General features: G+C 40.4%; 1 protein-coding gene across 1 annotated transcript in view; it reads left to right on the forward strand.

Annotated features, from left to right (window-relative positions):
• The window catches only part of LOC118938198 (voltage-dependent calcium channel gamma-2 subunit-like), a 93,618-nt gene that overhangs the window by 61,317 nt on the left and 14,801 nt on the right, over window positions 1–17,500 (forward strand). The window contains exon 2 of the mRNA XM_036940178.1: window positions 2,609–2,692. Coding sequence (XP_036796073.1) covers window positions 2,609–2,692 — 84 coding nt within the window. The remainder of the gene's footprint in view (window positions 1–2,608; window positions 2,693–17,500) is intronic.

Below are 17,500 nucleotides of genomic sequence, written 5' to 3' on the forward strand. Positions count from 1 at the left end.
GAGAGAGAGAGAGAGAAAGAAAGAGGAGGAGAGAGTGAAGGAATATGTGCTTCCAGATTACATATGTATGTGCTCTTGCTGTAGCGTGGGCGAGCATGTGTATGAGAGAGAGAGAGAGAGAGTATGAATTTGGACATGTATGTGAGTGATGAGTGTGTGTAACTAAACGTATGATACAAAACTATGAGACTGTGTGTGTGTGTGTGTGTGTGTGTATGTGTGTGCTTGCATGTGTGTGCGTCTGTGTGTGTGTGTGTGTGTGTGCTTGCATGTGTGTGTGTCTGTGTGTTCGTGTGTCTGTGCATCTATGCGTGTGCTTGTTAGTGTGTGTGTGTGTGTGTGTGTGTGTGTGTGTGCCCTGTGCGCCAGTTTGAACGATGACTTCTGTTCTTTCATCCCTCAATAACAATTAACAGGTATATTTAATGACAGTGGATGGGAACCAAACCAAGCACCTCCCCAAAATCCCAACCAAAGCCACTCCACGTACCCGGCTTCCATTCATTTCAATGTCTTGACGGCAAAATTGCTCGAGGCTCACTGACAATTTGAAATGTTTTAAAGATAACGGTCCAATACATAGTCGTTTGGACGCGTACATCTGTTGGACTCTGATGCTGAAGTGAAGGATACATGCCGAGGTTCTGGACGTTACCTTGGACGTAATGGACAGCGCAGCGGGACGAGGCGCCTTCTTTTGGTTGCTAGAGACCCAGTTGTTAGTTCGATTTGTTTGATCTCTACATAGGCGACCCAGTTGTTCATTCGATTAGTTTGATCTCTACATAGGCGACCCAGTTGTTCATTAGATTAGTTTGATCTCTACATAGGCGACCCAGTTGTTCATTCGAGTCGTTTGATCTCTACATAGGCGACCCAGTTGTTCGTTCGAGTCGTTTGATCTCTACATAGGAGACCCAGTTGTTAGTTCGATTTGTTTGATCTCTACATAGGCGACCCAGTTGTTCATTCGATTAGTTTGATCTCTACATAGGAGACCCAGTTGTTCATTCGATTAGTTTGATCACTACATAGGCGACCCAGTTGTTAGTTCGATTCGTTTGATCTCTACATAGGAGACCCAGTTGTTCGTTCGAGTCGTTTGATCTCTACATAGGAGACCCAGTTGTTCATTCGATTAGTTTGATCTCTACATAGTCGACCCAGTTGTTCATTCGATTAGTTTGATCTCTACATAGTCGACCCAGTTGTTAGCTCGATTAGTTTGATCTCTACATAGTCGACCCAGTTGTTAGCTCGATTAGTTTGATCTCTACATAGGCGACCCAGTTGTTCGTTCGATTCATTTGATCTCTACATAGTCGACCCAGTTATTCGTTCTTTACGTTCGGTTGCCATACTCAGTGGCGTTCTTATCCCTTGCTTGTTGCTAACTAGCCAACTTGTTAAGGCTACATAGTCACTAACTCTGTGGCCAGAATAAAAGCCAAGTTTATTCTGTTGTTCCGCTATACCTCAGTTGCCAAAGAAAACAATGCTAAACACACATTTACTGGTAGAAATAAAATGTTTTCGTTGATATTTTCATTTATATACGCAAATCCATACTTTCTCATATTTTGGTTGCCAGTCGTTCATTTGGTTAGTTTGACATTTATGGACGTGACCCAGTCCTTCGTTCTTTATGTTCCGTTGCCATGCTCGCTGGCAACGTCCCTATCGCTTGCTAGCTAGCTACCCAGCCAGCTAGCTACCCAGCCAGCTAGCTACCCAGCCAGCTAGCTACCCAGCCAGCTAGCTACCCAGCCAGCTAGCTACGGCTAACACAGTCACAACCTCTGCAGCCAGAATGACAGAAAAGTAGCTGTTTTCTACTGACGTTCATTTGGATACACCCATAACAATGAGCTGATTATGCCAGTTTTTGCCTGACATAGCTAGAAAAGTTTGCCTTCTCGTCAGGACACTCGTGAACACCGACTGTTGATTACGAAGAGATCACATTGCATATCAAACGCTAGGCTATAAGTTAGCTAAATAGTTTGTTGCTAGCAAAGCTGACAATATGACAACCGACCCCCAGAAAATTAGAAACATGGGGGAGGATTTGACAGCATAGTCCCACTTGCGTCATGGCAACAGTAGGGACCAGAGAAATGTGTTTTCATCACTCACCACGTTAGGTCATTAGATGCCCCAAAAAAATATGTCCCTACAAAAACGAATCACTGCTAGCTACTGTAGCTAGCTACGTTTTTTCCTCATTGGACCTGTGTTTACAATGTATCCAATTTCAGTTTGTATAGATGTTGGTTTAGCTTTGTAGCACGTACAGTCTGCATGTGTAGGCCCCAATATCTTTTCCAACTGTCCCGTTATCTGGTTTTAATGTCCATTCGAGAATGCCCTTCTAGCCAATCAGAAATGAGTATTCAACAATGCTGTGGTATAGTACAAGATAACCATGACTTTTACTGTCGCTCTGGTCTTTTGTTCTTATAGTTTTAGGTCTCTAACCATCTCCCTCTCTCTGTCTCTCTCTCTGTCTCTCTCTCTGTCTCTCTCTGTGTCTCTCTCTGTCTCTCTCTCTCTCTCTCCCTCTCTCTCTCTCTCTCTCTCTCTCTCTCTCTCTCTCTCTCTCTCTCAGGCTCATACAAAGGGATGTGTAAACAGATAGACCACTTCCCAGAAGACACAGACTTCCAAGCGGATGGCGCTGAGTTCTTTTTACGTGAGTCCTTTATTTCTTTCTCTCTCCTTCAGTGTATTTTTCTCCTCCATCTCTCTCTCGGGTTTGTTTGTTCTATTTTGTTTACAGTGCCATAAGTGTGATGTTTCTTACTTGAACAGTGCCCGTATCCACAAAGCGTCTCAGAGTTGGAGTGCTGATATGATTTTTTTACAACTGTCCCATTATCTGGTTTTAATGTCCATTCTACAATGCCCTTCTAGCCAATCAGAAATGAGTATTCAACAAGACTAAAATTAGTCAGGTCACATGGTCAGTTTAAACCAGGGAAGAACAACTGTCCTGTCTAATTGAAGCCACAAAGTTAAAGGCCGACCTCAGGCCGATCCGCCATTATAATGAAGGGAAAATGTCAATCTTCATGTAAATAAATTTAAATATTGAAGATAAACATGGTACCAATAATTACTTCTGCAACACCAGATGTATGTCCTTGAACCGATTGTTTTAAAATCGCACACAGAAGAAGTTATGAGGATAATTTAGTAGCTAATGGCAGCCTGCAGTTCCCCGGTCGGCCTTCAACTTGAGATAATCAATGAGAGGGGGCAGCACTGAGCTAGCCTGCAACATCACTTCCTGGAGTTGCTCAAACTGCACATGTTATGTGCACATCAATCTCCCATATGAGATGCCATCTTAACTGACTTCCTGGGCTTCAATGTGCTATTGAGTCTTCACATAGGAATGAATGGTGTCACGTAATCGATGGCTTTGTCCATTCATTTGTACAGTCTTTGGGTCAAACTGTTGGCCCTATCCTGGTATGGCTGAGTCATGTTATCGACCATGAGGAGTATAGCTACGGCTGCACCACGTGTCGTTAGGAGTGCTTGATGGTTGAATGGACAAACAACTGAATGAGTGCAGCGAAGGAAGTGGAGGAGGAGGAGGTGGAGGAGGAGCAGGAGCAGGAGGAGGTGGAGGAGGAGTTGGAGGAAGATGAGGAGTTGGAGGAGAATGAGGAGGAGAAAGAGGAAGATGAGGAAGAAGAAGAAGAGGAGGAATAAGAAGGTTTGTCAGGATGAGGATGAGGAAGAGGAGGAAGAGCAGAAGGAAGAAGAGGAAGGGGAAGAGGAAGAAGGGGAGGAGGAGGAAGAGGAGGAGGAACAGAAGGAAGAAGAGGAGGAAGAAGAGGATGAAGAAGAAGAGGAGGAGGAGGAAGAACAGGAGGATGAAGAGGAGCAAGAATAGGAGTATGATGATGAAGAGGAGGAGGAATAGGATGAGGAAGAAGAGGAAGAAGAGGAGGAGGGTAGCAGGACTGCGCTGTCGCTCTCCCTATGGTTTGCCAATTAGGACACAATCTTCTATAAATACTCCAGCCTCACTTATATGGGTCACACCTCTCTCTCTCTCGCTCTCTCTCTCTCTCTCTCTCTTCATCCTCCATCCCTCCATCTCTTAATTCCTCCATCCTGCTCTCCACTCCTTCATTGCTCGGCCTGCCTGAAAGAGAGGGCACAGGGGCAAGGGAGGGTGAGGGGGTGAGGGAGAGAGGGCGTAGAGGTTATCACCTCTAGGGGGTAAGGTGGATACAGGGTAGGGATGAGGGTTAGGGAGGGTAAGTGCAGTACAGGGTAGGGGTGAGGGTTAGGGAGGGTAAGTGGGGTACAGGGTAGGGGTGAGGGTTAGGGAGGGTAAGGAGGATATAGAGTAGGGGTGAGAGTTAGGGAGGGTAAGGAGGATATAGGGTAGGGGTGAGAGTTAGGGAGGGTAATGAGGATACAGGGTAGGGGTGAGGGTTAGGGAGGGTAATGAGGATACAGAGTAGGGGTGAGAGTTAGGGAGGGTAATGAGTATACAGGGTAGGGGTGAGGGTTAGGGAGGGTAAGGAGGATACAGGGTAGGGATGAGGGTTAGGGAGGGTAAGGACAATGCAGGGTAAGGGTGAGGGTTAGGGAGGGTAAGGACGATGCAGGGTAGGGGTGAGGGTTAGGGAGGGTAATGAGGATATAGGGTAGGAGTGAGGGTTAGGGAGGGTAAGGAGGATACAGGGTAGGGGTGAGGGTTAGGGAGGGTAAGGAGGATACAGGGTAGGGATGAGAGTTAGGGAGGGTAAGGAGGATATAGGGTAGGGGTGAGAGTTAGGGAGGGTAAGGAGGATACAGGGTAGGGGTGTGAGTTAGGGAGGGTAAGGAGGATATAGGGTAGGGGTGAGAGTTACGGAGGGTAAGGAGGATACAGGGTAGGGGTGAGGGTTAGGGAGGGTAAGGAGGATACAGGGTAGGGATGAGAGTTAGGGAGGGTAAGGAGGATATAGGGTAGGGGTGAGAGTTAGGGAGGGTAAGGAGGATACAGGGTAGGGGTGTGAGTTAGGGAGGGTAAGGAGGATATAGGGTAGGGGTGAGAGTTAGGGAGGGTAAGGAGGATACAGGGTAGGGGTGAGGGTTAGGGAGGGTAAGAAGGATATAGGGTAGGGGTGAGAGTTAGGGAGGGTAAGGAGGATACAGGGTAGGGGTGTGAGTTAGGGAGGGTAAGGAGGATATAGGGTAGGGGTGAGAGTTAGGGAGGGTAAGGAGGATACAGGGTAGGGGTGAGAGTTAGGGAACTCAGAAAGAGGTGAGAGGGAATGGGGGTTGTAGTGATAAAAGGAGGGAGGGTAAGGAGGATACACGGTAGGGGTGAGAGTTAGGGAGGGTAAGGAGGATACAGGGTAGGGGTGAGAGTTAGGGAGGGTAAGGAGGATACAGGGTAGGGGTGAGGGTTAGGGAGGGTAAGGAGGATACAGGGTAGGGGTGAGAGTTAGGGAGGGTAAGGAGGATACAGGGTAGGGGTGAGAGTTAGGGAGGGTAAGGAGGATACAGGGTAGGGGTGAGAGTTAGGGAGGGTAAGGAGGATACAGGGTAGGGGTGAGAGTTAGGGAGGGTAAGGAGGATACAGGGTAGGGGTGAGAGTTAGGGAACTCAGAAAGAGGTGAGAGGGAATGGGGGTTGTAGTAATAAAAGGAGGGAGGGAGACGAAGAGAAAGAGCAAAGCACTGTCATCAAACAAGCAACAGGACAATATAGGAATAAGGTGGAATCATATTACACAGGCTCCAACACATGTTGCATGTGGCAGCGGCTACAGGTCATTTATTGAAAAGAACAACATTGTGCTGGGCGTGAGGGCCGCCTCCAACCCAGAAGATTCTCCATTACATCTCACCCGCCTAGAGGAAGGGGACGATGAGACAGCCTACAGGGAGGAGGTCAGTGAACTGGCAGTGTGGGGCCGGGGGAGCAACAACCTCTCCCTCAACGTCAGTAAGGCCAAGGAGATAATCATGGACTACAGGAAACGTGGAGGAGAGCCCGCCTCCATCCACATAGTTCCTCGGTTTCCACATCACTAAGGACGCTCAGTCGTGAAGAAGGTGTGACTGTGCCTCTTCCCCCTCAGGAGGATGAAAAGGTTTGGCAAATCCTCAAACATTCTGCAGCTGTACCACTGAGAGCATCTTGACGGACAGCCCAGTACATCACTGGGGCCGAGCTCACTGCCATCCAGGACCTCTATATCAGGCGGTGTGAAAGGAAGGCCCGGAAAATTGGTATTGACTCCAACCACACAAGCCATAGAATGTTCTCTTTGCTTCCGCATGGAAAGCAGTACTGGTACATCAAGACTGACACCAACAGGCTCCTGAACAGCTTCTATCCCCATGATATAAGACTGATAAATAGTGGCACACCCACAGGGCCCTACACACTTAAAGGCTCTGCACACCCACAGGGCCCTACACACTTAAAGGCTCTGCACACCCACAGGGCCCTACACACTTAAAGGCTCTGCACACCCACAGGGCCCTACACACTTAAAGGCTCTGCGTGGTCAATCCGACATCTGAAGTGGCCGTGCAACACCTACTGATGGAGCCTCCACAGACTTCTGGGCTTAGAGGAGCAAAACAGAGCTATGGTGAAGGAAGTTGTCCAGGAAGTGAGTTTGTGTTTATACAGGACGTACCTTCCCCACCTACCGTCAACCAATCATGTCCATGCGGAGCTCTACGGAGCCCTCCGAGGTGCACAGCGATGCGGTATGGAGCTTGGCCTTGAAGAGGCTTTCTGCACACTCCAACACACACTCCAACACACACTCCAACACACACTCCAACACACAGCACCTTCAGAATGTATTCAGACCCCTTGACTTCTTCCACATTTCGTTACGTTACAGCTGTATTCTAAACGCCATGAAATAAATACAAATCCCCAATCGAACATCTCTGGAGAGACCTGAAAATAGCTGTGCAGCGACTCTCCACATGCATCCTGACCGGTTGCATCACCGCCTGGCATGGCAACTGCTCAGCATCTGACCGTAAGGCGCTACAGAGGTTAGTGCGAACGGCCCAGTACATCACTGGGGCCAAGCTTCAATAGGCGGTGTCAGAGGAAAGACCATAACATTGCCAGAGACTCCAGTCACCCAAGTTATAGACTGTTCTCTCTGCTAGCGCACGGCAAGCGGTACCGGTGCGCCAAGTCTAGGACCAAAAGCTCAACAGCTTCTACCCTCAAGCCAATAGACTGCTGAACAATAAAATCGCAATTCATAAAAAGTTTGATTTGATCTGCAGAGAAGAATGAGAGAAACTTCCCAAATACAGGTGTGCCAAACTTGTAGCGTCATACCCAAGAAGACTCAAGGCTGTAATCACTGCCAAAGGTGCTTCAACAAAGCACTGAGTAAAGGGTCTGAATATTTATCTAAATGGTACTGACCCTGTATATAGTATGCTTACCCCTATACATATCTACCTCTATAGATCCGGTATCCCTGTACATTATAATATGGTACTGACCCTGTATATAGTATGCTTACCCCTATACATATCTACCTCTATAGATCCAGTATCCCTGTACATTATAATATGGTACTGACCCTGTATATAGTATGTTTACCCCTATACATATCTACCTCTATAGATCCAGTATCCCTGTACATCATAATATGGTACTGACCCTGTATATAGTATGTTTACCCCTATACATATCTATCTCTATAGATCCAGTGTCCCTGTACATTATAATATGGTACTGACCCTGTATATAGTATGTTTACCCCTATACATATCTACCTCTATAGATCCAGTATCCCTGTACATTATAATATGGTACTGACCCTGTATATAGTATGTTTACCCCTATACATATCTACCTCTATAGATCCAGTATCCCTGTACATTATAATATGGTACTGACCCTGTATATAGTATGTTTACCCCTATACATATCTACCTCTATAGATCCAGTATCCCTGTACATTATAATATGGTACTGACCCTGTATTTAGTATGTTTACCCCTATACATATCTACCTCTATAGATCCAGTATCCCTGTACATTATAATATGGTACTGACCCTGTATATAGTATGTTTACCCCTATACATATATACCTCTATAGATCCAGTATCCCTGTACATTATAATATGGAACTGACCCTGTATATAGTATGTTTACCCCTATACATATCTACCTCTATAGATCCAGTATCCCTGTACATTATAATATGGTACTGACCCTGTATATAGTATGTTTACCCCTATACATATCTACCTCTATAGATCCAGTATCCCTGTACATTATAATATGGTACTGACCCTGTATATAGTATGTTTACCCCTATACATATCTACCTCTATAGATCCAGTATCCCTGTACATTATAATATGGTATTGACCCTGTATATAGTATGTTTACCCCTATACATATCTACCTCTATAGATCCAGTATCCCTGTACATTATAATATGGTAATGACCCTGTATATAGTATGTTTACCCCTATACATATCTACCTCTATAGATCCAGTATCCCTGTACATTATAATATGGTACTGACCCTGTATATAGTATGTTTACCCCTATACATATCTACCTCTATAGATCCAGTATCCCTGTACATTATAATATGGTACTGGAACTGACCCTGTATATAGTATGTTTACCCCTATACATATCTACCTCTATAGATCCAGTATCCCTGTACATTATAATATGGTATTGACCCTGTATATAGTATGTTTACCCCTATACATATCTACCTCTATAGATCCAGTATCCCTGTACATTATAATATGGAACTGACCCTGTATATAGTATGTTTACCCCTATACATATCTACCTCTATAGATCCAGTATCCCTGTACATTATAATATGGTACTGACCCTGTATATTGTATGTTTACCCCTATACATATCTACCTCTATAGATCCAGTATCCCTGTACATTATAATATGGTACTGACCCTGTATATAGTATGTTTACCCCTATACATATCTACCTCTATAGATCCAGTATCCCTGTACATTATAATATGGTACTGACCCTGTATATAGTATGTTTACCCCTATACATATCTACCTCTATAGATCCAGTATCCCTGTACATTATAATATGGTACTGGAACTGACCCTGTATATAGTATGTTTACCCCTATACATATCTACCTCTATAGATCCAGTATCCCTGTACATTATAATATGGTACTGACCCTGTATTTAGTATGTTTACCCCTATACATATCTACCTCTATAGATCCAGTATCCCTGTACATTATAATATGGTACTGACCCTGTATATAGTATGTTTACCCCTATACATATCTACCTCTATAGATCCAGTATCCCTGTACATTATAATATGGTACTGACCCTGTATATAGTATGTTTACCCCTATACATATCTACCTCTATAGATCCAGTATCCCTGTACATTATAATATGGTACTGACCCTGTATATAGTATGTTTACCTCTATACATATCTACCTCTATAGATCCAGTATCCCTGTACATTATAATATGGTACTGACCCTGTATATAGTATGTTTACCCCTATACATATCTACCTCTATAGATCCAGTATCCCTGTACATTATAATATGGTACTGACCCTGTATATAGTATGTTTACCCCTATACATATCTACCTCTATAGATCCAGTATCCCTGTACATTATAATATGGTACTGACCCTGTATATAGTATGTTTACCTACATATCTACCTCTATAGATCCAGTATCCCTGTACATTATAATATGGTACTGACCCTGTATATAGTATGTTTACCCCTATACATATCTACCTCTATAGATCCAGTATCCCTGTACATTATAATATGGTACTGGAACTGACCCTGTATATAGTATGTTTACCCCTATACATATCTACCTCTATAGATCCAGTATCCCTGTACATTATAATATGGTATTGACCCTGTATATAGTATGTTTACCCCTATACATATCTACCTCTATAGATCCAGTATCCCTGTACATTATAATATGGAACTGACCCTGTATATAGTATGTTTACCCCTATACATATCTACCTCTATAGATCCAGTATCCCTGTACATTATAATATGGTACTGACCCTGTATATTATATGTTTACCCCTATACATATCTACCTCTATAGATCCAGTATCCCTGTACATTATAATATGGTACTGACCCTGTATATAGTATGTTTACCCCTATACATATCTACCTCTATAGATCCAGTATCCCTGTACATTATAATATGGTACTGACCCTGTATATAGTATGTTTACCCCTATACATATCTACCTCTATAGATCCAGTATCCCTGTACATTATAATATGGTACTGGAACTGACCCTGTATATAGTATGTTTACCCCTATACATATCTACCTCTATAGATCCAGTATCCCTGTACATTATAATATGGTACTGACCCTGTATATAGTATGTTTACCCCTATACATATCTACCTCTATAGATCCAGTATCCCTGTACATTATAATATGGAACTGACCCTGTATATAGTATGTTTACCCCTATACATATCTACCTCTATAGATCCAGTATCCCTGTACATTATAATATGGTACTGACCCTGTATATAGTATGTTTACCCCTATACATATCTACCTCTATAGATCCAGTATCCCTGTACATTATAATATGGTAATGACCCTGTATATAGTATGTTTACCCCTATACATATCTACCTCTATAGATCCAGTATCCCTGTACATTATAATATGGTACTGACCCTGTATATAGTATGTTTACCCCTATACATATCTATCTCTATAGATCCAATATCCCTGTACATTATAATATGGTACTGACCCTGTATATAGTATGTTTACCCCTATACATATCTACCTCTATAGATCCAGTATCCCTGTACATTATAATATGGTACTGACCCTGTATATAGTATGTTTACCCCTATACATATCTATCTCTATAGATCCAGTATCCCTGTACATTATAATATGGTACTGACCCTGTATATAGTATGTTTACCCCTATACATATCTACCTCTATAGATCCAGTATCCCTGTACATTATAATATGGTACTGACCCTGTATATAGTATGTTTACCCCTATACATATCTACCTCTATAGATCCAGTATCCCTGTACATTATAATATGGTACTGACCCTGTATATAGTATGTTTACCCCTATACATATCTACCTCTATAGATCCAGTATCCCTGTACATTATAATATGGTACTGACCCTGTATATAGTATGTTTACCCCTATACATATCTACCTCTATAGATCCAGTATCCCTGTACATTATAATATGGTACTGACCCTGTATATAGTATGTTTACCCCTATACATATCTACCTCTATAGATCCAGTATCCCTGTACATTATAATATGGTACTGACCCTGTATATAGTATGTTTACCCCTATACATATCTACCTCTATAGATCCAGTATCCCTGTACATTATAATATGGTAATGACCCTGTATATAGTATGTTTACCCCTATACATATCTACCTCTATAGATCCAGTATCCCTGTACATTATAATATGGTACTGACCCTGTATATAGTATGTTTACCCCTATACATATCTACCTCTATAGATCCAGTATCCCTGTACATTATAATATGGTACTGGAACTGACCCTGTATATAGTATGTTTACCCCTATACATATCTACCTCTATAGATCCAGTATCCCTGTACATTATAATATGGTATTGACCCTGTATATAGTATGTTTACCCCTATACATATCTACCTCTATAGATCCAGTATCCCTGTACATTATAATATGGAACTGACCCTGTATATAGTATGTTTACCCCTATACATATCTACCTCTATAGATCCAGTATCCCTGTACATTATAATATGGTACTGACCCTGTATATTGTATGTTTACCCCTATACATATCTACCTCTATAGATCCAGTATCCCTGTACATTATAATATGGTACTGACCCTGTATATAGTATGTTTACCCCTATACATATCTACCTCTATAGATCCAGTATCCCTGTACATTATAATATGGTACTGACCCTGTATATAGTATGTTTACCCCTATACATATCTACCTCTATAGATCCAGTATCCCTGTACATTATAATATGGTACTGGAACTGACCCTGTATATAGTATGTTTACCCCTATACATATCTACCTCTATAGATCCAGTATCCCTGTACATTATAATATGGTACTGACCCTGTATATAGTATGTTTACCCCTATACATATCTACCTCTATAGATCCAGTATCCCTGTACATTATAATATGGAACTGACCCTGTATATAGTATGTTTACCCCTATACATATCTACCTCTATAGATCCAGTATCCCTGTACATTATAATATGGTACTGACCCTGTATATAGTATGTTTACCCCTATACATATCTACCTCTATAGATCCAGTATCCCTGTACATTATAATATGGTAATGACCCTGTATATAGTATGTTTACCCCTATACATATCTACCTCTATAGATCCAGTATCCCTGTACATTATAATATGGTACTGACCCTGTATATAGTATGTTTACCCCTATACATATCTACCTCTATAGATCCAGTATCCCTGTACATTATAATATGGTACTGACCCTGTATATAGTATGTTTACCCCTATACATATCTACCTCTATAGATCCAGTATCCCTGTACATTATAATATGGTACTGACCCTGTATATAGTATGTTTACCCCTATACATATCTACCTCTATAGATCCAGTATCCCTGTACATTATAATATGGTAATGACCCTGTATATAGTATGTTTACCCCTATACATATCTACCTCTATAGATCCAGTATCCCTGTACATTATAATATGGTACTGACCCTGTATATAGTATGTTTACCCCTATACATATCTACCTCTATAGATCCAGTATCCCTGTACATTATAATATGGTACTGGAACTGACCCTGTATATAGTATGTTTACCCCTATACATATCTACCTCTATAGATCCAGTATCCCTGTACATTATAATATGGTATTGACCCTGTATATAGTATGTTTACCCCTATACATATCTACCTCTATAGATCCAGTATCCCTGTACATTATAATATGGAACTGACCCTGTATATAGTATGTTTACCCCTATACATATCTACCTCTATAGATCCAGTATCCCTGTACATTATAATATGGTACTGACCCTGTATATTGTATGTTTACCCCTATACATATCTACCTCTATAGATCCAGTATCCCTGTACATTATAATATGGTACTGACCCTGTATATAGTATGTTTACCCCTATACATATCTACCTCTATAGATCCAGTATCCCTGTACATTATAATATGGTACTGACCCTGTATATAGTATGTTTACCCCTATACATATCTACCTCTATAGATCCAGTATCCCTGTACATTATAATATGGTACTGGAACTGACCCTGTATATAGTATGTTTACCCCTATACATATCTACCTCTATAGATCCAGTATCCCTGTACATTATAATATGGTACTGACCCTGTATATAGTATGTTTACCCCTATACATATCTACCTCTATAGATCCAGTATCCCTGTACATTATAATATGGAACTGACCCTGTATATAGTATGTTTACCCCTATACATATCTACCTCTATAGATCCAGTATCCCTGTACATTATAATATGGTACTGACCCTGTATATAGTATGTTTACCCCTATACATATCTACCTCTATAGATCCAGTATCCCTGTACATTATAATATGGTAATGACCCTGTATATAGTATGTTTACCCCTATACATATCTACCTCTATAGATCCAGTATCCCTGTACATTATAATATGGTACTGACCCTGTATATAGTATGTTTACCCCTATACATATCTATCTCTATAGATCCAATATCCCTGTACATTATAATATGGTACTGACCCTGTATATAGTATGTTTACCCCTATACATATCTACCTCTATAGATCCAGTATCCCTGTACATTATAATATGGTACTGACCCTGTATATAGTATGTTAACCCCTATACATATCTACTTCTATAGATCCAGTATCCCTGTACATTATAATATGGTACTGACCCTGTATATAGTATGTTAACCCCTATACATATCTACTTCTATAGATCCAGTATCCCTGTACATTATAATATGGTACTGGAACTGACCCTGTATATAGTATGTTTACCCCTATACATATCTATCTCTATAGATCCAGTATCCCTGTACATTATAATATGGTACTGACCCTGTATATAGTATGTTTACCCCTATACATATCTACCTCTATAGATCCAGTATCCCTGTACATTATAATATGGTACTGACCCTGTATATAGTATGTTTACCCCTATACATATCTACCTCTATAGATCCAGTATCCCTGTACATTATAATATGGTACTGACCCTGTATATAGTATGTTTACCCCTATACATATCTACCTCTATAGATCCAGTATCCCTGTATATTATAATATGGTACTGACCCTGTATATAGTATGTTTACCCCTATACATATCTACCTCTATAGATCCAGTATCCCTGTACATTTTAATATGGTACTGACCCTGTATATAGTATGTTTACCCCTATACATATCTACCTCTATAGATCCAGTATCCCTGCACATTATAATATGGTACTGACCCTGTATATAGTATGTTTACCTCTATACATATCTACCTCTATAGATCCAGTATCCCTGTACATTATAATATGGTACTGACCCTGTATATAGTATGTTTACCCCTATACATATCTACCTCTATAGATCCAGTATCCCTGTACATTATAATATGGTACTGACCCTGTATATAGTATGTTTACCCCTATACATATCTACCTCTATAGATCCAGTATCCCTGTACATTATAATATGGTACTGACCCTGTATATAGTATGTTTACCCCTATACATATCTACCTCTATAGATCCAGTATCCCTGCACATTATAATATGGTACTGACCCTGTATATAGTATGTTTACCTCTATACATATCTACCTCTATAGATCCAGTATCCCTGTACATTATAATATGGTACTGACCCTGTATATAGTATGTTTACCCCTATACATATCTACCTCTATAGATCCAGTATCCCTGTACATTATAATATGGTACTGACCCTGTATATAGTATGTTTACCCCTATACATATCTACCTCTATAGATCCAGTATCCCTGTACATTATAATATGGTACTGACCCTGTATATAGTATGTTTACCCCTATACATATCTACCTCTATAGATCCAGTATCCCTGTACATTATAATATGGTACTGGAACTGACCCTGTATATAGTATGTTTACCTCTATACATATCTACCTCTATAGATCCAGTATCCCTGTACATTATAATATGGTACTGACCCTGTATATAGTATGTTTACCCCTATACATATCTACCTCTATAGATCCAGTATCCCTGTACATTATAATATGGTACTGACCCTGTATATAGTATGTTTACCCCTATACATATCTACCTCTATAGATCCAGTATCCCTGTACATTATAATATGGTACTGACCCTGTATATAGTATGTTTACCCCTATACATATCTACCTCTATAGATCCAGTATCCCTGTATATTATAATATGGTACTGACCCTGTATATAGTATGTTTACCCCTATACATATCTACCTCTATAGATCCAGTATCCCTGTACATTATAATATGGCACTGACCCTGTATATAGTATGTTTACCCCTATACATATCTATCTCTATAGATCCAGTATCCCTGTACATTATAATATGGTACTGACCCTGTATATAGTATGTTTACCCCTATACATATCTACCTCTATAGATCCAGTATCCCTGTACATTATAATATGGTACTGACCCTGTATATAGTATGTTTACCCCTATACATATCTACCTCTATAGATCCAGTATCCCTGCACATTATAATATGGTACTGACCCTGTATATAGTATGTTTACCCCTATACATATCTACCTCTATAGATCCAGTATCCCTGTACATTATAATATGCTACTGACCCTGTATATAGTATGTTTACCCCTATACATATCTACCTCTATAGATCCAGTATCCCTGTACATTATAATATGCTACTGACCCTGTATATAGTATGTTTACCCCTATACATATCTACCTCTATAGATCCAGTATCCCTGTACATTATAATATGCTACTGACCCTGTATATAGTATGTTTACCCCTATACATATCTACCTCTATAGATCCAGTATCCCTGCACATTATAATATGGTACTGACCCTGTATATAGTATGTTTACCCCTATACATATCTACCTCTATAGATCCAGTATCCCTGTACATTATAATATGCTACTGACCCTGTATATAGTATGTTTACCCCTATACATATCTACCTCTATAGATCCAGTATCCCTGTACATTATAATATGTTACTGACCCTGTATATAGTATGTTTACCCCTATACATATCTACCTCTATAGATCCAGTATCCCTGCACATTATAATATGGTACTGACCCTGTATATAGTATGTTTACCCCTATACATATCTACCTCTATAGATCCAGTATCCCTGTACATTATAATATGCTACTGACCCTGTATATAGTATGTTTACCCCTATACATATCTACCTCTATAGATCCAGTATCCCTGTACATTATAATATGCTACTGACCCTGTATATAGTATGTTTACCCCTATACATATCTACCTCTATAGATCCAGTATCCCTGTACATTATAATATGCTACTGACCCTGTATATAGTATGTTTACCCCTATACATATCTACCTCTATAGATCCAGTATCCCTGTACATTATAATATGGTACTGACCCTGTATATAGTATGTTTACCCCTATACATATCTACCTCTATAGATCCAGTATCCCTGTACATTATAATATGGTAATGACCCTGTATATAGTATGTTTACCCCTATACATATCTACCTCTATAGATCCAGTATCCCTGTACATTATAATATGGTACTGACCCTGTATATAGTATGTTTACCCCTATACATATCTACCTCTATAGATCCAGTATCCCTGTACATTATAATATGGTACTGACCCTGTATATAGTATGTTTACCCCTATACATATCTACCTCTATAGATCCAGTATCCCTGTACATTATAATATGGTAATGACCCTGTATATAGTATGTTTACCCCTATACATATCTACCTCTATAGATCCAGTATCCCTGTACATTATAATATGGTACTGACCCTGTATATAGTATGTTTACCTCTATACATATCTACCTCTATAGATCCAGTATCCCTGTACATTATAATATGGTACTGACCCTGTATATAGTATGTTTACTGACTTTATCGTGTTCTTTTTGTATTTTATTATTTCTATTTCTTGTGTGTTTTTGTTCTACCTTGTTATTTTTAGTATGACATTGGTATTGATTACTGCATAGTTGGGGTTAGAGCTTGGAAGAAAGGCATTTTACTTGTGCATATGACATTAAAACTTGAAACTCTCTCTCTCTCTCTCTCTCTGACCCCTAAACTGAAAACAACAGCAGTCACATACTAACTCTTCCCTCTGTCGGTTTC

The sequence above is a fragment of the Oncorhynchus mykiss genome, chromosome 13, assembly GCF_013265735.2.
Source record: "Oncorhynchus mykiss isolate Arlee chromosome 13, USDA_OmykA_1.1, whole genome shotgun sequence".
Taxonomy (NCBI): domain Eukaryota; kingdom Metazoa; phylum Chordata; class Actinopteri; order Salmoniformes; family Salmonidae; genus Oncorhynchus; species Oncorhynchus mykiss.